This window comes from Bicyclus anynana, unplaced genomic scaffold (genome assembly GCF_947172395.1).
Source record: "Bicyclus anynana unplaced genomic scaffold, ilBicAnyn1.1 scaffold_39, whole genome shotgun sequence".
Taxonomy (NCBI): Eukaryota; Metazoa; Arthropoda; class Insecta; order Lepidoptera; family Nymphalidae; genus Bicyclus; species Bicyclus anynana.
Genome location: NW_026441267.1, coordinates 48,549 through 72,146, shown reverse-complemented (window position 1 = coordinate 72,146; position 23,598 = coordinate 48,549). Strand labels below are relative to the sequence as shown.

At 31.9% G+C, this 23,598-nt stretch overlaps 2 protein-coding genes across 2 annotated transcripts; one reads left to right on the top strand and one right to left on the bottom strand.

The window, feature by feature from the left end:
* Positions 1 to 16,207: 16,207 nt before the first annotated feature.
* On the bottom strand, positions 16,208 to 18,953 carry LOC128199811 (uncharacterized). The gene is made up of 3 exons (XM_052890982.1): positions 18,071 to 18,953; positions 17,635 to 17,836; positions 16,208 to 17,250 (listed from the first exon to the last, which is right to left on the bottom strand). The coding sequence occupies exons 1-3, from the start codon at positions 18,163 to 18,165 to the stop codon at positions 16,945 to 16,947; spliced, it is 603 nt and encodes a 200-aa protein (XP_052746942.1). The 5' UTR covers positions 18,166 to 18,953; the 3' UTR covers positions 16,208 to 16,944.
* LOC128199816 (baculoviral IAP repeat-containing protein 7-like) lies at positions 18,953 to 20,059 on the top strand. The gene has a single exon (XM_052890986.1). It carries the CDS (start codon positions 19,177 to 19,179, stop codon positions 19,720 to 19,722), a length of 546 nt encoding a protein of 181 aa, XP_052746946.1. The 5' UTR covers positions 18,953 to 19,176; the 3' UTR covers positions 19,723 to 20,059.
* The last annotated feature ends 3,539 nt before the right edge of the window (positions 20,060 to 23,598 follow it).

The window sequence follows — 23,598 nt, the reverse complement described above, 5'->3', positions numbered from 1 at the left end:
ATCTTCCCACCTACATGGGTTATGAGGTCTGATGATGAAGACGAAGGACATGTACTGGAACTCCTCAACGGTTAACAGTGATTTAAAGTAGCTACCTCGTGATTGGGCTTGATCGATTCCTATTGATGAGATCTTCCCACCTACATGGGTTATGAGGTCTGATGATGAAGACGAACGACAGGTACTGGAACTCCTGAACGATTTACAGTAGCTACCTCGTGATTGGGCTTGATCGATTCATATTGATGAGATCTTCCCACCTACATGGGTTATGAGGTCTGATGATGAAGACGAACGACAGGTACTGGAACTCCTGAACGATTTACAGTAGCTACCTCGTGATTGGGCTTGATCGATTCATATTGATGAGATCTTCCCACCTACATGGGTTATGAGGTCTGATGATGAAGACGAACGACAGGTACTGGAACTCCTGAACGATTTACAGTAGCTACCTCGTGATTGGGCTTGATCGATTCCTATTGATGAGATCTTCCCACCTACATGGGTTATGAGGTCTGATGATGAAGACGAAGGACATGTACTGGAACTCCTCAACGGTTAACAGTGATTTAAAGTAGCTACCTCGTGATTGGGCTTGATCGATTCCTATTGATGAGATCTTCCCACCTACATGGGTTATGAGGTCTGATGATGAAGACGAAGGACATGTACTGGAACTCCTCAACGGTTAACAGTGATTTACAGTAGCTACCTCGTGATTGGGCTTGATCGATTCCTATTGATGAGATCTTCCCACCTACATGGGTTATGAGGTCTGATGATGAAGACGAAGGACATGTACTGGAACTCCTCAACGGTTAACAGTGATTTACAGTAGCTACCTCGTGATTGGGCTTGATCAAACATCATATTAAGTTCTATATATCATATTATGTTCTAATTGATGATCAGTTTGAAGGCGGTGCTAAGCCGGTGCTGTGTTCATTTAAGCCGTTTCTGAAAGAACACTGTCTGAAAAACCTAATATTTTATTACGACGAAGTTAAAAGTACCCTTATTCAGGCCAATAGTTTTTCATTTCTTTGTTAATCTGGTATGAGAGGTGGTTTTGGTGAAACAGTGGAACAGTAGAGATATTATTATTTAATTTGTAATTGTAAAAGGTGGAATAAAGTGTTGTAAGAAACTAGCTAGAGTATAATTTTCATAACAATTCAGAAGTGACACGTAATCCACGCAGGCCCACAATTGAAGGTACGTAATCTATTTCTTGATCATTTTAGTTACTTGATGTGCATAGAGGTGTGATTATTAAGGATTTTAATCTTAATAACGATAAAAAACTAAAAGCTTCGGGCTATGTATTATGGACAAACGGCTTAAAGTGTGAAAATGCCTAGCTTTGGCAATGAAACAGTTATAACGGCATTAAATTAAATTTTTTATTAGTTCTAGCCAAATTAGGCTAATCTATGATAACGTACAGCCAGTTTAGTTTTGTTAATTATAGATGTGAATAATATTAATTGCTACCCTCAAATTATCAATATAGACATTGTTGCCAACAATTGTTTCGACGAAGTTATCGCTTTTATTAATTATCAAGATTTTGATTCACGTTTATTTGTACGATTTTATTAGTTATTAACTCGAGGTTGATACCGTACCTACCCTCAGTTAACCAATATTATAGAAAAATTTCATTTGGTCAACTACTTTCCAATAAATTGATTTAATATTTTTTTTATTAAGAACCGTAATCATTGATAGTTGTAAATGGTTGAGTTGACGTTTGCTGTTAGTAATCTTTAGAGACTGTGTAAAAATATAATCAAGTTTCCATTTTAAAGAAGTCTATACCTAGTCACTCATATTATTAAGATTTAGTTTCAATGGCTATGTAAGCCACGTTTAATAATGCAGTTATGTGTGCTGCGGATAAGTTTTGATTTGGTGAATCACGTTTAAAAATGCAGTTATGTGTGCTGCGGATAAGTGAGCAACGTTTAATAATGCAGTTATGTGTGCTGCGGATAAGTTTTGATTAGGTGAATCACGTTTAAAAATGCAGTTATGTGTGCTGCGGATAAGTGTGCAACGTTTAATAATGCAGTTATGTGTGCTGCGGATAAGTTTTGATTAGGTGAATCACGTTTAAAAATGCAGTTATGTGTGCTGCGGATAAGTGAGCAACGTTTAATAATGCAGTTATGTGTGCTGCGTATAAGTTTTGGTTAGGTGAACCCTGTTTAATAACGCAGTTATGTGTGCTGCGGATAAGCTTTGGTTAGGTGAAGCCATGTTTAATAACGCAGTTATGTGTGCTGCGGATAAGCTTTGGTTAGGTGAAGCCATGTTTAATAACGCAGTTATGTGTGCTGCGGATAAGCTTTGGTTAGGTGAAGCCATGTTTAATTACGCAGTTATGTGTGCTGCGGATAAGCATTGGTTAGGTGAAGCCACGGTTAATAACGCAGTTATGTGTGCTGCGGATAAGCTTTGGTTAGGTGAAGCCATGTTTAATTACGCAGTTATGTGTGCTGCGGATAAGCATTGGTTAGGTGAAGTCACGTTTAATAACGTAGTTATGTGTGCTGCAGATAAGCTATTTTTAGGTGACGCCACGTTTATTGTGCAATAAAGGTGACAAAAACTGTGGTTTTGTGGTTATGTGAACCATGATTAGTTATTTTATTATACATTAAATGCGTGCTGTATCAAATCGGTACACTAATGAATCTGACAGGACTTTTAAGTATTGGTTACAATGAAATTATGTATCTGTATAATAAGTAAATTTTAAAGAAAAAAAAAAGAAAAGAAAAGACTTTACTGCGATTAGTTACGCTGATTCGTTTAGATAACTTTAATACAAACATAAATATATAATAACAAGTAACTGTCAATTATAGATACTTCATTGTCTCCGCGCCACACATTAAAAATTGTACGGTCTATTAACATTGGTTTTTGTTTTTTGTTTTTATCGAGAACATTGAAGGCACCGGTCATGCGATAGTACGGCGCAGGACCAAACGCAAAGGAAAGCGTGCTTGCAAAGCGCGTAAAGAATTCCCGCAGGCGCAATGGGAAATCATCATCGATGAGGTCCAGCCAAGCCAGTCAGGGATCCCATTCGAGGTATCCGGGCCTGTAGAGTCACCGAGCTCATCGGCAATGCAGCCGGAGCAGCGCCCAACATCGGCATCCCACTTTACGACAGACGAGGTACTCAAATTTATTATGACCATGCAGAACAGCTCCAATAAGAACAGAATTTTACAGAACAAACACGTTAATGTAATTCGAGATTTCGACCCATGTAGTAGATTGCAAAGTGTAGGTAGATGGATAAAAAAAGGCCAACAAATGCTCTTATATTTATGATTGGAACTAAAAGCAAACCGTACATTTTGCACTCCAAAAGCTGGTAGGTCTTGCAAAAAAATGGTTTGAAGCTTTGCCTTCTGTCAATTATAGTTGGGATGAATGGCAAGAAAAGCTTCGCAAAGCTTTTCCAGTTTTTACAAAATTACGGTCGGCTTTTAGAGGAAATGAAATAAAAGATATTAAAAATAATTTCATTTTCAAGGACAATAAATTGTTTCAAAAGGTAAATGAATTTTGGTTATGTCTTGTGGTTCCATGTGATGCCCAGTTTCAAATATATAAGATTAACATCTCACCTGATGGAAGTAGGGAGGGTAATTCACTATATAGGGAGGGTGTATGTAAATCGCGTCAAATGAAGCTGCTCACATAATTATCATCGAACTTCACTTTGGTAAGTTCGTTTGATTTTTAATTATGTTTCGCAGCTTCATTCTTTGCGATTTACAGGTTTACATAGTGTAGGATGTTTAGAGCAGAAATAAAATGTGCAAAGGATTCTTCCAAAATAAAACAAGTAAGTATAGCATACATGAAGACATGCTTGATAAGACTAGTGTGTATAGGTGTATACAAATGTGTATTAGTAGGGTAGAATTGGGGGTTCTGCATCACTTCTCGCTTCGCTCGATTGATGCAAAACCCCCAATGTTTTTTATCGGCTGATGTAGAAGCCATAACCATCCAGCTAATGACTTTAATTCAGTTTAATAAATTTCGCCATTTCATGGTCGATGAAAAACTTACTTATTCTAATAACTCGAGTGAAAGCTTTAAGGTCTGCTAGATCATTTAAATTTTAAAATCATTTATACTTAATTTATTATTTATTGACTAAATTATGATGCTGGTGAGGTATGGATAGTTCTTATAAATAAAACAAGCATCTTTATGAATCAAAACACTTTATTGTTTATACACCATCTTTTTAAACAAGTTACATTTTTCAGGGCACAGATAGTTGGATGATAAATACAGCTATATACATCGGAATGTGAATCATACAATTTATACAATGTTAACAAACTAGGGCATCCATTCTCTTCTAAATTATGTATGTTAGGATTATTTATTATATGTTTTAGCCATAACTGCTTTTCAACGCCTTTGCAATATATATCATGATTTTTTAGAATTGGTATTAGATGAGATTTATAGTTTTCATAAGGTATGGATCCCTGATGCCATAATATTTTTCTATTCCTTTCAAGCCAATTAACCTGTTTCTTTTCTGTATCTGTTAACCATTCATAGGGATATGGTGGTTTGATTAAAAAAACTTGAATCCGATCACTGTACACTAAAGCAATCTCTTTAGGTAGAAAGTAATTATCATCATTTTTAAAACCTTGAACATCCACAATGATTTTCATGATAGTTTTCGTACTATGTTACTCAGCGGTCTATACTCTACAAGACGATCATTTATAATTAAACAGTAAGCGCTGGTATTTCTGGGAATATCCTGAGATGTTTCAATTTCTAGACGAACATCAACTGGACCAGTTTTTAAATTTTCATTTTGCCTGGAACAGTGTATGACAAATAATGGGGCCTTTTCCTTAAATGTATGCAAATCAAGCAACGGATCGATAGGAAGGTTATAAAACGACTGACGAAACTTTGAGTACATATCGTATAATATACTGTATTTATTATCACTAAACTTGAGATTTAGCGCATCGTAGGGATAATAGTGTGAATTCAAGAATAGTGTAACATTGGTCAGTGTACAATGATCGAATATTGTACTGTCTTTTATTTTAATGTTTTTTCTATTAGTCTGCAAACCAAATATAACATATCTGGGTTTTTCTAATTGAGAAGCTGTCTTAACCGCCCATGAATGTTTTGTAGTTTTTGGTAGTAATGGATATTCATATAAATCCCAATTTCTAAACGCTATTTGTATAGGATTATCTTTCTCTAATTTCCTCAGGAGCATCAATCTTTGCTGGTCTGAGACTTTAATATGAGGTACTCGCCATTGAATTCTCTGAATGTTGATATCTACTATATCATCGTTACTCATGATAATGCTATTTAAATTGGTACTGCCTCGATTAAGTATAAGTTCATGTTTACAGTTAATTATTATTTTATCATAATCTTCAGCAAAACCTAAAATCTTATTCAGGGGTATCAAAGCGTTAAAGCTTCCAGTTTGATTTTTAAATCCTTCTATACCCCAGCCCCATACAGCAGCTGCTTTGCTCTCTCCGCTATTCATTGAAATGTAAGATTTTATTGTTGTAGTTATTCCAGCATTTCTAACACGATCAATTTCGACACCATTTATTTCATATCGGATGTCTTGGAAAAGAAATGCGAAAGCATTATTACTGAAATCAACGCTCTTTTTTTCAACTTTACCTGCCTGGTCTTTATGAGTTACTGAAACATTTCCTTCAATGTAAATGGAACTAGCTGATGGTAGCACATAAATATCTTGCTGGTGAATGGGTATCCGGATTTCATCATTTTCATTGAAACTATTATTGTATGGATTATATGTATGGATTTCATAACTCTCGATAGAGTTATCAAATTCAGGCAAATTATTAATTTGAAGGAGACTCATATTTTAAATCCAAGTGCTTCAAGAAATTTTTTGTTACTTTTATTGATTTTTTTATGTACTCTGACACGTCTTGCTTGTTTTACGCTTTTCTTTATAATAACTTTCTTAACTTTCGGACTATGTTCTTTATAACAATTACTTGATGTGAACACAATCATTTTATTTTTTTCAAATGTAGGCCCAAAGCAATAGTTTCACCTCTGAAATTTATTTGGTTGCCTTCTAAATCCAAAATTTTTATGGTTATTGATGAAATTATTTTTTGTTTTACAGGATAATATATAACGTTGAAGGGAGTTTCTATAAATCGATGACTAGGTGGAACGTTTGGCACAAATTCGTAAATAATATGCGTTGGAGAACCATTAGTGTAAGATCCCTGCACAAGATTACATTCGATCCTTATGACGGGCACCGTTAGAATGTTTACTGGAGCTGGTGATTCATGCCATTTATTTGCTTTTAACTTTCCTTTTGGGAAACCTAACATAGGACCAATGCTATTTTCTAAGTCAAAATTTATGGTTTTGCTACAGAACAAAGAACATGTCATTGTATTGATGTTAGGTTTTATTTGTAATTCACAATTTCCAACTTTCTCTTTTAGATATTCATACAAATCGTGTAAATCATAAGAACCTGGTGGAACATCAATTCTTTCATTTTCTTCTCCGTATCCAAATACATTATTATTATAATTAACATTTGGAATTGAATTAAATGCTGAAAAATATGTTAAACCACACTCATATTCATCTTCCAAAATAAGTGGAGGGGAATAGTTTGATTCTAAAATAGATTTATTTCCGACTATAGTTAAGGTAACAGACATGATGAATGACTGAACTTTTATTTTACTGTGCTAACTATTTATTTAAGAGTTTTTTTCCAAAAACTAATGAGAAATCTGATACAAAGATGACCACAATTAAAAGAGTTACTTCCTTGAAAATTATCATAATTGTAAGTTATATTCGATCCTACATACTTTACAAATTCTTTCGGTGGTTTTAAATTACCATAACTATCAAAATATTCAATATAATTATTAAACTTTGCATAGGCTACCCAATGCGTTCCAAGATTTTGAGATGTGTCTAAGTTGATGATACCACACTCTTTTTGTAATGGTTTCTTAGGTAATTCATCTCTCATAAACACGCCTTTGAAATAGGGTATGTCTCTTGAAATCTTTAAAATATCAATATTGGATAGAGCACGATTAGGTAGCCGTCGAATCAGTTTTTTTCCTTAGTAGTGTATATACCCAAACCATCTCCATAGGGTTTTATAAGTAATCCTTTGCCAATGCACAATGTTTCCATTTTTTCATTATGTCTTTTTAGTTCTTGAAATTTTTTTTTCATTAACTTAATAGCATTGACTGCTTTTACTATACTAGCAGCACCACCTGCTAAACTACCAGCGGCAGATAATCCTGCAAAAATTGGAACTAATGGCAATATTCCACCTGTCTTTGGTATGGGTATAATACGAGGTATATTTACAGGGTACTTCTCAGCTAACTCCTTAGCAGCAGCAATAGCTAATTCGATTGCAGCTTTTTTGCATTTAGGTTTTAATTTATGGATATGTTTCTTTGCGCGTGATACAATATCTTTAAAGTTTTTCTTTAAACCGACACCAGATTTGTTTTTCTTTGAAAAATCGGATTTTTTTCTTAAAGTCATTTTATGAAAAGATAATTTCCGCTTAGCGATTTTTAAATACGAGAGAACTCTATCTTCGTTCGTAGACAATTAGAGACTGGATAATGTTAACGTAATTTGGGCTTATAAAACACTTTGCCTGTCTATCCAGCTATTTTCACTAATTGGGAGACCCAGCCATTTAACATATAGACGATTTCCTCTTCTTTTTAAAACCTTTTCAATGAGGTATATATCAGGATGATGTGTTTTTTGTAATTCCTCAGAATAGAAAGATCCTAATATAGGACGTTGTCTAGCATCTTTCAAAAGGTATGTAATGGGATATGTATTTTTCAACTGAGCTATACGAAATATTTCAGTTGACCAATTGGGAGTATATCCCTTTTCAAAAGTTCCTTTGTATTTGCTGATTCTTACATAATCTCCTATATTGAATTTCGGAGATTTTTGTATTGGTGCTGGTATTTTAATTAATCTTTTAAGTATTTTTTTTTTATTGCTTTCATTAACGTTGTCTGGAGCCATACCAATTGTTCTGTGAAACGTCGAGTTATATGTTCTCATTATATGAGCGAGGGTTCCATCATTCCATTTGTAACTGCCTTTTAAGCTAAATTGCTTATAAAGTTTTGATTTTAACGTCCTTATAAATCTTTCTACTATTGATGCCTTTTTAGTGGTATATGTAGAATAATGATGAATATTATACTTTCGTAATATATTTTTAAAATAAACATTATAAAACTCTTTACCTAGATCGGTTTGTAGATTTTTAGGAACTCGACCTTTTTCTAGTATCTTATTAAAAGCTTCAGTTACAGTCTCTTGATTTTTATGTTTAAGGGGATAAGCCCAAGCATATTTAGAGAAAGCATCAATGACTGTTAAAATATATTTATATTGTGAATTTTCTTTTGAAATTGATTGCATGTCAACTAAATCAGCCTGCCATAAATCATCAATATCTCTCAGTATAACATGTCGTCGAGGAAAATTCTTTCTTGCATTTTTATGGATTTCATTTACAACACTATGTTTGCTCATTTTTTAACTTTACGACTAACAACACCTATACTATTTTTAAGACTATTTATTTCAGAATGTAACTGAATCAATGTTTGCTCAACTGTTTTTAATCTTGATGTAATCCCGTCTATGGTTTTATCAACGTATAGTTTAGTAGCACAATCGTTTGGGTCTATAGGCATGCCAATATGTTTAATGATCTTATGTTGAGCATCAAATATATTTTCCATAGCAGAAGAATCCATTCTTATTTGTTTGTGTACATGATGACCAAATTTGTTGACATTCATGTTCGATGGTGTTTGTAGAACTAGGCTAGATTGGAAATTACTCATAATTATATAAACTTTATTTTATAATACCAGCTTCTTTAAGTTCTTCTATTATTGATATGATTTCATTATCATGATTAGTGTTGCCAGCATCTTTAGAAGCAATTAAAAGTTTTAATCTATTTACCAACTCGTTAGGATCATCCCAGTAAATGAAATCTGTATTCTTTTTATATTCTTTTAAAGTCGGTATAAAACCACCTTGTTTCGCCGCCTTGTTATTAAGTTCAGTTTCAGAAAAAAGAGGTTTCACGATTTTAGTGTATTTGATTCCTTTATCACCTTTTATCTGATTTAAAGGATTATAATCTCTCTTGTGTACATAAGTGTTACATAAAATATCTTTATAAACTAATTTATCTTGATCAGATATCGCCTCTAAATCTGGCTTACTTTGAAATAACAATTCTGCTAACCCTGGGGTTACTTCATAGCTTCTACTTCCTATCTTTGCAATCATATTTTTATTGGTATCTGTGCCATCTAAAAACATAATTTTAGAATTTCCAATCATCAATGTACTATTTTCATTGCGCACGCCAAACGGTACATTTAAATTTTTGCATACATTTTCTGACATTGGCCATGGAGTACGAATTTCTTCAACTTTTTCAGAATTCTTATACTTTTCATCATCACTATTTTCAGTAGTAATATTATCGGAAGAAGAAATTAAATCATTTATGTCATGTAGAGTTTTAATCTCGGGAGGTTTTATTTTTTCATTATTTTCTTCCTTTTTGTGGTGTGCTAATGATTCTAATGGTTCAGTTATAGATCTGAAAAGTTTGTGTCTTTTTAACTCCATATCTTCCTCATCTTTTCGCATTTGTCTTGTTTTTTTCTTAATAGCTTTAATTGATTTAATTAATTGATTTTTAACGTTTCCTTCCATACTAAATAAAATGGTTATCTTGGCAGATGCTAAATTTCAACTGAATTAATTAACGCTTTGTAAGTTGTATATAATAATTTATTTATCAAATTCAACAAATGTGTCAAATGCTTTTCTATATCTACCTTTGTTTAACTCACAATCCTTGTTTATTAACAAAAACATATGTGTATCTGTCCAAATATTTGAACATAATTGCTTAAAGTTATGCCAACTCATATCGGAGTTTACATGTTCATGATATATATGTTTTAGGTTTATATCATCTTGCTTAAATATTATTAAGAGATTAACATTATCTCGTATTAATTGCTTAGGAATTTTTGAATATGTCTGAGACAAATAAAAACAGTCAACTTGCTTATGTCTACCCATCGAAAAGTAGTTTCGAATATTTACTTGATTTTCACATGTCACATCATCAAAAACGAAAATCGAGTTTTTCATAACATCATCGGGTGAAATAACATCTTCGTCATTTTTAAGCATAAAAAGTTTTACATCTGGGGTATTTTGAAAGACATTATATAAAAAACAATATTTCGATTGAAAAGTAGTTTTTGAATAAATATATACATTGTGGAACTTCAGACCGTTTTCATGTAATAATAAATTAATCATAACATTTGTTTTACCGCAATTAGAAGGCCCACAAATTATAGAACGAATTGTGTTTGGTAAGAGTTTACTATGTCTTATATAACATGTTGATGGTATTTCAGTATCTATATAATTTATTTCTAAAGAATCGGCTTGTTTGATCAACTTCATTATTATTTGTGACATACTTTTTAGATTACTCATTATTAAGTACTGCAATCATGTTTAGACTTGTCTATCTTGTTTGAAATTCTTGCATAAAACTTGTTAAATATAATTAAATCAAAGCATCATAGTCTTATTTATCAATTTCAAATGACTTCAGTATTGTTTCTTGTTTACCATACCTTGCATAAGGATGATCATATTACATTCTTACACAATAAGTTAAATTACAAATTAAATATTTATTCTCAGATCAGTTCTCGCAAGGAGCACACTGATTTTTCACAAACTTCAATCTCGTCTTCCTGGTAGGTAAAATATTACTATTATTTTACAATGATTTTACTATAAAAAGAAGTTTTATAGAAATATTAAATTTAGTTTGAATGAATGAATGAATGAATGAAATATACTTTATTGTACACCAAAAATAATAATAACAGACAAGAAATTAACTTAAAAACTAATGTACAATTGGCGGCCTTATCGCTAATGAGCGATCTCTTCCAGACAACCAATCGAAAAAAGAGAAAATAAATACAAGGAATAATGCATAAAGAAAGTTTGTGTTTCAGAATAATGGCGAACTTTTATAATATTGATGAAAATGATCAAATGATCAAAGCATGTGAAAACATTGACCCATTTTTTGGAAATTGTGCTCAAGATGTGAATGCTATACTAGAGAAAGAAGAACGAGATAGGTTAAAATTTATAACTGAACAAGAGAAAACGAAGTCACTTCAAAATATTAAACAGATGAGTAAACTATCTTTGAAAAGAAAATGTCCAAAGGTAGACAAACAAATATACATGTCAGATTCTTCTTTTATTATTAGAAAAAACAAGACGAAGGCGCATCATATAATCAAAATTGAAATTCTCGAAATAAACCATGGCGTTCAGGAAAATAATGTAAATAGTCAAGTAAGTGTGCAGTATGTAGTGACAGACAATTACGATAACATAATGTATTCAGCTGAAGAATTAATTAATAAGATTATGCAGAAATTAAGTTTGCCAGAATCATTGTAAGTGAATAGATTGTCATTGAAATTATTATTTTATAAAATAATTGTTTGATTACATAATAAACGATTTTAAAATTATATCTGATTTTTTTTTAAAGAGCATATTGAAGCCGTTGAATTATTATAAATAATAAGGAAAGAATAAGGAGTGGAACTGTTGTTAATGAGAAATAAAGTGACAAAGAAATTATCAAATAAAAATTAAGTTTATTTTTTCACACACATGCATTTCCTTATTGCTATCATAATATAAGGCTATAATTGTTATCATATCATAATACAAATAATATTAGGTTCTTGGAATAAAGATATAAAAAAACATCTTATTTAGATAAACAAGTAACTTCAGACAATATATTTTAAAATATAGTACTATAGTGTCCCCAGGGTACAGTATTATACATGTTTTTATAAATCTGTCGTTTATCATCATTTCCACTAAGAACGAGTTTGTTAAGTTTTTGCGTATACAACTTATGATTTTTAGATCGTATAACGTACATAGTGTCCCTGTAGGTTGTATCAAGATTTAAAATATCTCTGAATTTATCAATAGTAAGTTTTTTTGTAACAGGTTTTTTAACACCTTTAGCTTTCTTAATGGTAGAATTTAAAGTGTTAACACAGTATAACTTTGCTTTTAAGCCAATAAATTCCGTGATAATATCACCACCCATCTCATCTTTAAAGTAACCTGGTATTTGTTTATTAATTTTTGGAATATGGTATACATTATTTTCATGGAAATTACTAGTGTCAAAGTGCTGAATATGATGTTTTAAATCTTGATAGAAGTCTTCAGTATGAATTAAATACAAAAGACTATCGGTATCAGTGTAACAAAGTTTTATTTGGTTTTTATACATTTTTTTCATTATAGAATAGTGAAAATTGTATAAATGACTTTTAGCTAGTTCTAGTATAGTGAAACCCACATAAATCGGACGATCTAAAATTACTCTTGTTGGCTGGAGTTGTATGGCTACAAGGCTCTCGGAAATAATTGCAAGATTTTTGAAATTAGGTGCGCTTACATATTTTTCCGCGCCACAGATTTTATTAGTATTATTACAATTATCTTTCCACACGTTTACTAGTTTAACATCTACTTGTTTCCTTTTATTTTCAATAGTTTTTCCGAAAATTGAATTATTTTGTTTTTTAAAAAAGTCTCTTTCAAAATCTGATGTGGCTTTTTGTCTCAGTGATGTATTTAAAGATATATAAGGCTCTAAAAACTTTTTTTGTTCAAAAGCTAATATCCTATGAACCTTTAACAATATAAGCCCATTTTTCAAACATTCTTGCAAGTGAAGATAATGAATAACATATTTGTATTTATCATAGAGATTTGCAACCAATTTTGTGTTCTTACCATTCGATGGCATTGGGACTGACAATTTTTCTGCTGCAAATGGTAAATCAGAATGTTCATCGTGAATATCATGGGGATAATGAATATCTACTTCAAGTATGTATCCTTCGTCGCTATCAGGAGAAATAGAGTTTACATTAAAAAATAATATTTCATCATCGTTTAAAAATCTAAAGTTTTTATAGGGAAGTTGCTGCATCATAGCATAACCATACAAATTTACACAATCTAAATAAACTAAGAAGGAATTCATCTCTTTTTTATTATAATTTGGTAAGTACTTGTTATTAGCTTTCGCATATCTTAGCGAACATTGCGCGAGACCTCCTCTAATACCATTTTCTAACATTTGATATATTTCTACATCAGAAATTAAATCTAACTCAATATTTGTTAACAGCAGCATAGCATCCCAACTTAGTGAAGGTGATGAAACATAATGACAAGGATCAAGCCCATAATACTTTAAACTCATGGATCTAAATTTCTCAAAAATGTCACACAGTAATAAGACATCACACTTCAAATATAATTCAGTATATTCACCCAAGTTTTTAATATTAAATTTTTCCCACACAGTTAAGGCATGATTATAATCATCGTCTGTTATAGATTCCGATGTGAGTTTATTATAAAAATCGGACATATCAGGTAATCGGGTTTCCTCATATTTTTCCCAAGAATCTACATAGTCATAACAATATATTCCTTTTCTTAAACATAATCGGAATAAATTATCATCAGTGAAAAATGTTCGCAAATGTTTAAGCTCTTCAGGATTAAGAGTCTTTACCAAACGATCTAAACTTGAACTCAAAAAATTAAAGGAGTCTATAAATTTTAACTGAGCCGCATTCTTATTATCAATTGGAAAAAACTTTGTAAAAGAAATGAATTTTTCCTTATTTTTTGGAATTAAATTTATACGCCCGCATACATTTGAAAGTTCATTTATAAATAAATGACAATCATATCCAGAAAGGTTATGGAATACTATAGGTATAAAGTTGCATTTTTTATAATTTAAATTGCATGAGTTATGTGCAGGACCTCGATATTTACCTGTAAAATGATCATGATCATAAACTTTATAGTCAGTATGAGAAAACATATTTTTACAAATATAGCATAATGTAGCACTATTATGGGATATCTGGTCTGCATCGGTAAGCGGATTCATATCTTTATAAACATTTAAAATTTTGTATAACCTTTCTATGTCTTTCGAAATTGAATCCACAAATTTTTTTGCACAGTTCTGCCCTCGATATGAAACAAAGTCGTTCAATTCAGGGTTGGATTCACAACATATATAATAAGCGAAACAAGTAGCTTCATGAATCTGAACATTTTCCACATGCTCACTTTTACTTTTGTCAGAATATTCTCTAAGTAAACTTTCAAAATCACCGTAAATAACTACTGGGATTTTTTGAGTCCTTTCAGGATTTGAAAAACGAAGCTTAGCATTTACTTCTGGAAGAACTGTTTGCATTCGAGCACATTGATGAGTATTTAATTTGACTTCAGAATCAAAGTAAAGAAAACATTCATCACATAAGTGAATTTTACATTTGTGTTTCGTAAGTTGCTTGTGGACAAGCTTTTCAAAATTTTTGATCAAAACAAAATGACTCTTGTTTTGTTTACTGATAAATAATAAGTTAACGTGAACAAGCTTTCTTTGCAAAGTTTTGTACAAAGGGCCGGTTACAGTATTATTTTTTTCTAAGCCATAAATATTGATGCTTATATCTTCATTGTGTCTTTCAAAACGTTTTATATCGTCGAATGTTGGTGGAAATGACATACCGCTTATATTTAATACTGTAGAATAATGTGGATAAGATGAAGTTCTATTTGGATTACGTTTTGTTGGATACATTTGTGCTATGATACACCAAAGAAAACAGTGACTGTCTTTGTTATAAATATTAAGACATGACTTCGTTCTGATAATACTTGTTGGTAAACTTAAGTACGTGCCTGCTCTCAAGGGATTATATTTTGCTATATTTACTTCTAAATGGTTAATTGACTCAATTGTCCAGCCAGACTCGGATAACTCGAACTCTGTGCATTTGCTTATCAAAGTTTTGGAGAATTCTTTAAAAAGAGCATATAAATCGGTGCTTTGAACTACAACTGTATACTTAGTATTAAAAGATTTTAAAGAAACTTCATCATTTTTTGGAAGTTTGTATAATACAAATAATTCCAAATTTACCTTGATCGATTTATGTTTTATGAGTAATGTTTTAATTATACTGCAAACAGTGTTTAAAATGTTTGTTAAAAAAAGTTCTGGTAAAATAATGCTTGACGAATACGGATTAACTCTATAACTCGCAATCCTATTTTTGAAAGCACTGGCTATCAATTGCACATTATCAAACTCAGTTCTAAGTAAACAATTTGTTTTATGAATGTTACTTTTCTTATGTGATGAATACTTTGATACGTGCACGTTACAGGCCTGGCAAAACTTCATGTTAATTTTTACACTTTTTTGACTTCTCTTACTTCGATATTTTTCTATTTAAGTAATATCAAATTAAACCTCTATATATTTTTAAACAAATGTGCAATAGTAATATTTTTAATTCAGATAAAAATATACACAAAATAATGAAAAATGTATAAAATAGACAAGTGTTTTTCTGTATAGAGATTTAAATTCAATACTTAGTAACGTATACTATACTATTTTATACTGAAATGAAAATAATATCTGTCAGTAATTTTAAAGTTCAGATATCAGGCTTCTGATTTTTTTAGTTTTGATTTCAGTACTTTTATTTTTTCATTTCTGCTATTACTCGTACTGTAAGAAAAACATACATAAATCAAAGTAAAAAAAATAAAATCGATTCTATGTTCAATACGGAACTTATTATAGGTTCTTATATTTTTAATATGAACTTAATGAAAACAAATATCTGATATGATTCTACGAATTCAGATTTTTGTTTTTATATCTGATTTTTAGTTTTTAGATTCGGATTTGAGTACTTAGTTTTTCATTACTGCAATTGCTGTAAGGAAAGATAATCAAATAAAATTAAAGTGAGATAAAATTTAAAAAGAAATGTCTAAATGTTAGTATTTAATTTCAGATTTTTATTTTTATATCTGGTTTTTTTTTTTAGATTCTGATTTCAGTACTTATTTTTTAATTTTTGCAATTACCTACTGTATAAGACAATAACACAATCAAAAGTAAAACAAATATATAATATTGATTCTAAAAATAAATTTTTATTCAGAAATTATTAAAGTAAATATGCGTAATAAAAGCGTATTTTTTAAATGAAAAATAATAAAATAATAGAAACAAAGTAATCTGATAATTTTGATTTTGATTCAGATATTTTTATTTTTATAGTTGGTTTTTGGTTTTAAGTTCTGATTTTTAGTTCTTAGTTTTTCTTTACTGCAATTGCTGTAAGGAAAGACAATCAAATTAATAAAAAAATATCACAACCTCTAACTTGGTAGTTTCTTATACGAGATGAAAATTGAAAAATAATAAAATAATAGAAACAAAGTTATCTGATAATATTATTTGAATTCAGATATTTTTGTTTTTATATTTGGTTTTTAGTTTTTGGTTTTAAATTCTGATTTTTAGTTCTTAGTTTTTCTTTACTGCAATTGCTGTAAGGAAAGACAATCAAATTATTAAAAAAAATATCACATCCTCTAACTTGTTAGTTTCTTATGCGAGATGAAAGTTAAAAAGAAATATCTGAATGTTAATATTATATTTCAGATTTTATTTTCTGATTTTAAAATCTGATTTCAGTACTTATTTTTCATTTCTGCAATTGCTGTTAGGAAACACAATGTATAGGGTGAAAATATAATACTTATTAAAATATTAATTAAACCTGCAAAGTCATAGGTTTATTTTCAAAAGACATTATACGGGTACAAAATAGGTTGAACAGGTGAATATTCTTCTTTCACCGCTGTGACCAGCTTTGTTACAGCACGCCACGTCGCACTATCGCCTTCCACAGCTGACTTGCATGTGATGAGCGCGCGCTTCCATCTATCAGCGCCCTGGGTCTCAGCTTCGCGTGCGTTGTATACCCGTAGTTCAATATAATATTCTCCAGTCTTCGTAGGGTCCGCCCTCTGCAACGTGTAGCCCGTGCCCACGCGGCGAGAGAAATAACTTCGTAAAGCCGATGCTCTAATGGGCTCGTTTTCTTCCTGAAATCAATAAATAAATAATAAATATAAGCGCACGATTTCAATAGAAATTTTATAAGGCTTTGTTTATTTTATGATGATAATATTAGATAATTAATAATAGCTAAAAAGTAATAGTAATGATGACCATTAGAATATTATCAATTTGTATTACTTTATAATAACCCAATAACCGATTGACTTTATTAATACGATATTGTGCAAGTCGAAAATACCTATGTAGGTAAGTATTTAATCACAACTTTAATAAAAAAAACCTCTCTCTCTACAATTTTAATAAAAAAAAAACAAAATTACTTGGTTTTTTTTTTTCAAGTTACATATCACTGCAGATATGAATTCATAGATAAGTGATACCTACATAATACTTGAAATTCGACTTACCTCTGAATCTAAAATTTGTCTTCTTTTCTTAATTATTTTCGATTGCTCAGGCTCGGAGTCCGAATCCGATTGTAAAGCCTTCTTCTGCTTTTGAGCGGGCTTTTCGGCTCGAGGAGGCTTCTTAGTTGTTTTTTTAACTTTACTTTTCTTAACTGACCCACTCTCGTTATCCGAGTCGAAAGGGTTTCCGCTTACAGTCGACCTGGAATCAAAGATAAATACTTTTATAATATTTAAACACATCTCGACGTTGGAAGACATCCTTGTTCATCATACAAACATTTTCCAGTTGTGGGAGTCGAACCCACTGCCTTGGTTACAGAAGGCAAATTGAAAATACATTTCATACCTATGAAAATATTTGATCTATTTTAAATAATAGTTAATCGAGTTCACAATTATGTGCTAGGTATATAAAAACAATAAGGACACTTACATACTTACAGGTTTTTGGTGCTCTTGACACTTCAGTTGAAAATAACAGAAATGGTTGATGTCGCTCCCGCATCTCTTTTTATACAATGCAATCATAAGCCCACATTCACAGTAGCACTTTAGTAAAAATCGAGTATTATTTTCTTGAACTCATATTTAATTATCGTTCTTATGAATGCTCTAGATAAAGACTAAAATGTAATAAGTGAAGCTTGACAATGATGTTCACACCTTTAACTTTCCTAATGTGGTCTGGCGTCAATCCGTCGCGGATATCTGAGACGAAATTTTTATATGGCAGTTGCCAGCGACATTATAAATTATAGACATGTTACGTGCCTACAAAATCATCGCAAAAGTAGGCTGAATTTAACCACTCCACTGAGCGCACGCATGAATTATTTTGTGTATTCCTTTATAAATATTTGTGTATACACAGTTTTAAAATTACTAAACAAACAACTCGACATTGTATATGTATAAAGTTACTTAAATAAATAATGGCTACATTATTTATTTAAGTAACTTTCGTTGTATGTACTATGCGACTCAATGGAATGCGGTCAATACGTTTTTGGTCAGCTCAGTTTTCACGCGCTAGTGACATGTCTCTATTATAAAATCTTTGGCAGTAGCATTATTTAACCATAGGTGTCGCGGTTCTTATTATAATGGTTTTCAGTGTTTATAGTATAGAAACCGAAAATCTTAGAACTTTCAATTTTTTTCATGATTTCTTTCATTTATTTATTAAATATTCCCATTTTGAAGTGAAGTTTATTTATTGCATTACAAATTACATCCATTAATAATTTTAAATTTAAAAAATCATTAGGCATAATATGGTTCTAAATATTCGTATATTGGTTTTCTCTGTTTGCAGCATGAAACTGAAAACATCTGAACTCTTTCACTTATAATATATTTTTTAAAAAAGTATGTAGCTGATATTTTATAAAGTACCTACTGTAGGATATTTATATATAACATGTAATAAGAAAGAAAAATAACTATTAGCACGCTAGACATTCATCTTAACCAACGCAAATTTGCAAGCATTTCCAACTGTAACATTAAGCTACTTACTACGAGTATATTTGTACAGAGATGTCGTTTCATCCTGAATACCATAGTTATGCTACACAAAGTGCACGCTTAAATAGTTTTAAAACTTGGCCCCAAGATTTAATTCAGAGCCCTGAAGAAATGGCGAGTGCCGGTTTTTTTTATACAGGTATAAACGATGGAGTAATTTGTTATTTTTGTGGAGGCAAGCTCAAGGACTGGAGTCGTGAGGATCTGCCGTGGTCTGAACACGCTCGATGGTTTCAGTTCTGTCCCTATGTTTTACTCATGAAGGGTAAAGAATATGTTCAAAGAGTTATCAACGAGTCATGTGAAATAACTGAAAACCATGAAAGGTGTGCACACAATAATAAAATATGTTTAAAAGCTGATGTCAATGAGTCTGTCGAATATGTGAAAAAATCCAGACTTTTCTGCAAAATTTGTTTTGACAATGAAGTGACGGTCTGCTATAGACCTTGCGGTCACGCTATAACATGTGCAAAATGTGCACTATCTTTAAATAATATGCTTTGTCCAATATGTAGAACAGAAATCGTTAATGTGATTAGAATTTATTTGTCATAACGCTTAAGCAGTGAAAAATCAGTCTATGTCTTTACACGCTTTATGTTTAGGTTTGCATCGACATAACGTGCAGTGTAAACCTAAAAGAAATTTTATTTTAATTGTTCAGATCGATCGCGTGTACGATATCCAATGAAACATTGTAATTTTATTGTGTGTTTCAAGCATCTGACTAAACATAATATCAGATCTCCGATGCGCTATTCGCGCGGACTAACGCATGTGTAATGGGATCGGGTATTGTGATCATTAGTAAACCATATTGGGGCTTCTACATCAGCCGATAAAAAACATTGGGGGTTTTGCATCAATCGAGCGAAGCGAGAAGTGATGCAGAACCCCCAATTCTACCCTACTTGTATTATTTGGAAGAAAGAATACTTTTTGCGAATTGCATCAATAACAACATCTTTATTGTAAAATCTTGCAAAGACAGAGGAGGAATCAGTCCAGCCAGCTGTTTTGCGGATCAGATCAATGTTGACTCCAAGTCTGTTGGCTGTGGAAGGTGCTGCGTGTCGCGTGCTATGTGCACTGAATATGGATGTGTCTATTCCGCTTTCACTTAGTGCGTCTTTAATCCAGTGACTATGCGTTTGTGCCGATACTTTTCAATACGGTTGCTTTGTACTTACAAATAAATAATAACTATTACGAAGTGTTTCTGTTTTATTTATGTATGTTTCTAAATAGCTTGCAGGGCAAATACAAATTAAGGTGGTCTCAAAAGTAGTTGTGATCTATTTATATTAGAAGTTTTTATTTAAAGCGGGGATTTTTATAAGTATTTGATGACCGGGTTGTATAGTAATATTGAACAATTTTATAAGCGAAAAAATTTGAACACGATGCGCCGTAACCAAAGCCAAGAAAGGGTTTTTTTTTTTTTTTTGAAACCGTTTTTAAATCGAGACCTGTATTAAGCCATTTACTTGTTAAATCAAACAGAACAATATTAGGGTTTCATGTTATGTTATAGTTAGGGTTTGTGGGTCTCAATTTTAAAACTCCTTGCATAAAGCGTTTGATTTCATTATTATTGAGTTTATTGTCAATAAAAGTGACAATGCAGACTTGTACGAGTTAATAGTACCATATTTAGCCCCTTTATCAAATGTTTCAGTAAGAAAATCAATGATAACTGATTCTGGCGCAGATGTATAATTATAACGGTGTTTATTACAAAAGAATCATCCAATTTTTTATACAACTATCATATTGCTTGTATGTTGAGTTTGATAATGAAGTCAATATGATTTCAATAGATCTTGGTGCTTGGTGCTTTGGATCTAGGGACTTATTTAACAGAACTTTCCGGAAAGCATTGCGACTACCAACTTTAGAGTCTTGTGAAGATTGTAATGGATTCTTAAAGTCAAGTTGATAACAGGTTCAAAAAACAATAAATCTGAAACTATCAACTCTTTGAATATAAGGAACCAGTATTGTGTGGGCCAATATGGAACAACAACAACAATGCCCTCAGCCTTGTCGCTAACTACTTTTGCATAGTCTTAACATGTTAAGAAAAAAACGGTGGGAAATGATAAGGTATTTTTCTTTTCATGAAATTGTAAACGCATCCACTGCAAATGCATCTGGATCGTTTTTCCCTGTAACATAAACGGGACATCTGGCATTGCATTTATTAAATACGATATTATTTAGCTCCCAATTTGTATCACGAAATTTCTTTCGCGTTAAGTGAATCGGCTTCATAACTGGACATTGTATTTATGTCGGATGCAAATAAAATAAAACTATGACTTTAATACCATTTCCAGATCTCGTTTGATGTTTTATTCAGATGTCTGTATTGTATGCTACCTTTTATATTAATGCAGGACATATTAGTTATATTATCCGATCTTAACAAAACCTTATTACTCTGGTTACTAGATTTGTATAACATTTAAAGGATAAAAAACGCTGCTTTTAATTCAAGCTCATTTATGTGCAACTTTGTTTAGAATTACAATATGCACCCCAACCAGTTAAAGAGGAATCGCAAAAAACCACTATATCGTAACGAATTGAACCGAATGAAGTAAATCCATGTCCAATATTTATTAGCCACTAAAACATATCACTTCTCAAAATTGCGGGTAGTTTTATAATGTGGTCGTAACTGGTACTTTTTAATAAACTTTGGTATTTTAATAGTTTTCGAACTCTTTAGTATATAAACAAGAGTGTTGTTACAGCTGGACAAGCTGATACCAGATGACCTAAAGACCCTTGCGAATTCAGTTAATTTACATTTACGTAAACAAAGGAAGGAGGTTAGAAAATTTCTTTAATTTTCGACGTCTATCATTTATCATGTTTTTGGAATCAAATTCGAAACATAGAAACTTATATTTTGTTTTTGGAGCCTAAGAGCTTTTACTTGATGTAAATGTAACGTAAATGTAATGTAAATGTAAAGTTTACGTATGTTGATTATAAATCCTAGATTTAAAAAAAAAAAAACAAAAAAAAAAAAAAAAACTTTAGTTGTGTTAACATTACCACTACATTCTGAGAAACTCCTACCTACACAAAAAATATCATCTAAGTATAACTGAGACAAAATGTTGTGGTGATCTCAATGACTTCATTGCTGGTTTACATATAGTAGGTACATTAATGTAATTAAATCGTAAGTACTTTTTGTGAGAATTGTGAATGGGTATACTAAAAAAATAATAATAAGAGTCTTTTAGGTCTATAGATGCCATGTATCAATTTCTAGTGATCATTTTTAATGCCGTTCGGTAGTCTTGCTTATTGAAATGTTTCGTATCTATAAATTTATTTAGACATTTTAAATTTAGAATAAACCGTTTCTCACTATTCGGTTTAGATAGGTAAATATAGTAGATACATTGTGAAATTGCATTTATATTCAACAAAGTTTTGATTGATTTTTAAAACTTAATATTCTCTTAAATTGATTGTTGATAAACATAGTATGGACTATCTGTGCGGTATGGATTCGCAGCAAATGGAGTTAACCATTGGTATAACCAGTGATCCAAAACAAGATAGTTGTGTCATTTGTTATGCTTGTCCAGTTAGAGTAAAAATAAGGTAAGGTGGCCAGCGTAAGGTGGTACCTGTGTATTTATCTCCGGTAAGTCGTCCTGCGTGGAGGTGGCGGTGGCGGCGAGCGCCCCCGGTAGCTCCACTTCCGCGCACCGCTGTACGTCTGGCGTGCTGGCGGCGCTCGTGCTGTGCTCGAGTCGGCGACGCTTGCACTGTTCAATTTGTTGTCTTAAAACTTCACCGAATCGAAATTTGGCATCTCGTGGAGCTTCCGCTAATGGAAGATAACACTAAGTTTCTTCGTGTTTTTGTTTCGCACAAAATGCGGCACGCATCACTTAATGATTTAAGCAATTTTTTCTTAGAGGTTTAATTTCAAACAATCATATCCATCGTGACAGCTAAAGCGGCCAACGCAATTCCAATTTGTTTCTGCATTAGAGACACGTCACGACGTATCATTGATTAATTTAAGGGTACTACTCTTGCTACCTGGTTGAGAGCTGGAGCTTGCAAAAGATCGCAGTTGTTGGGTACCAAATACTCTTCAAAATGTTTATCTTTTTGGTTTTTGGTAAACCTTTACTCAAAATATGTTGTCATTGGCTAGCTATGTCTTTATGTATAGCTGGTCCAAGAGAGGTGTCTACCTTATGAGCATTCCATAGAAGCTGTAGAGATTTTTCATCAGCGGGCCCATCTATTTCCTGGTCAGGCATTTCAGGTCCTTGCGCCGAACGCTCTGGTGACAAACATGTTGGCGAAAGACGCGCTGGCGACGACGGTACCGCTGATGTCGGCGAGGGTCCTCGTCAAACAATGATGGTCTTAAAATCCTCCTAGGCGGTG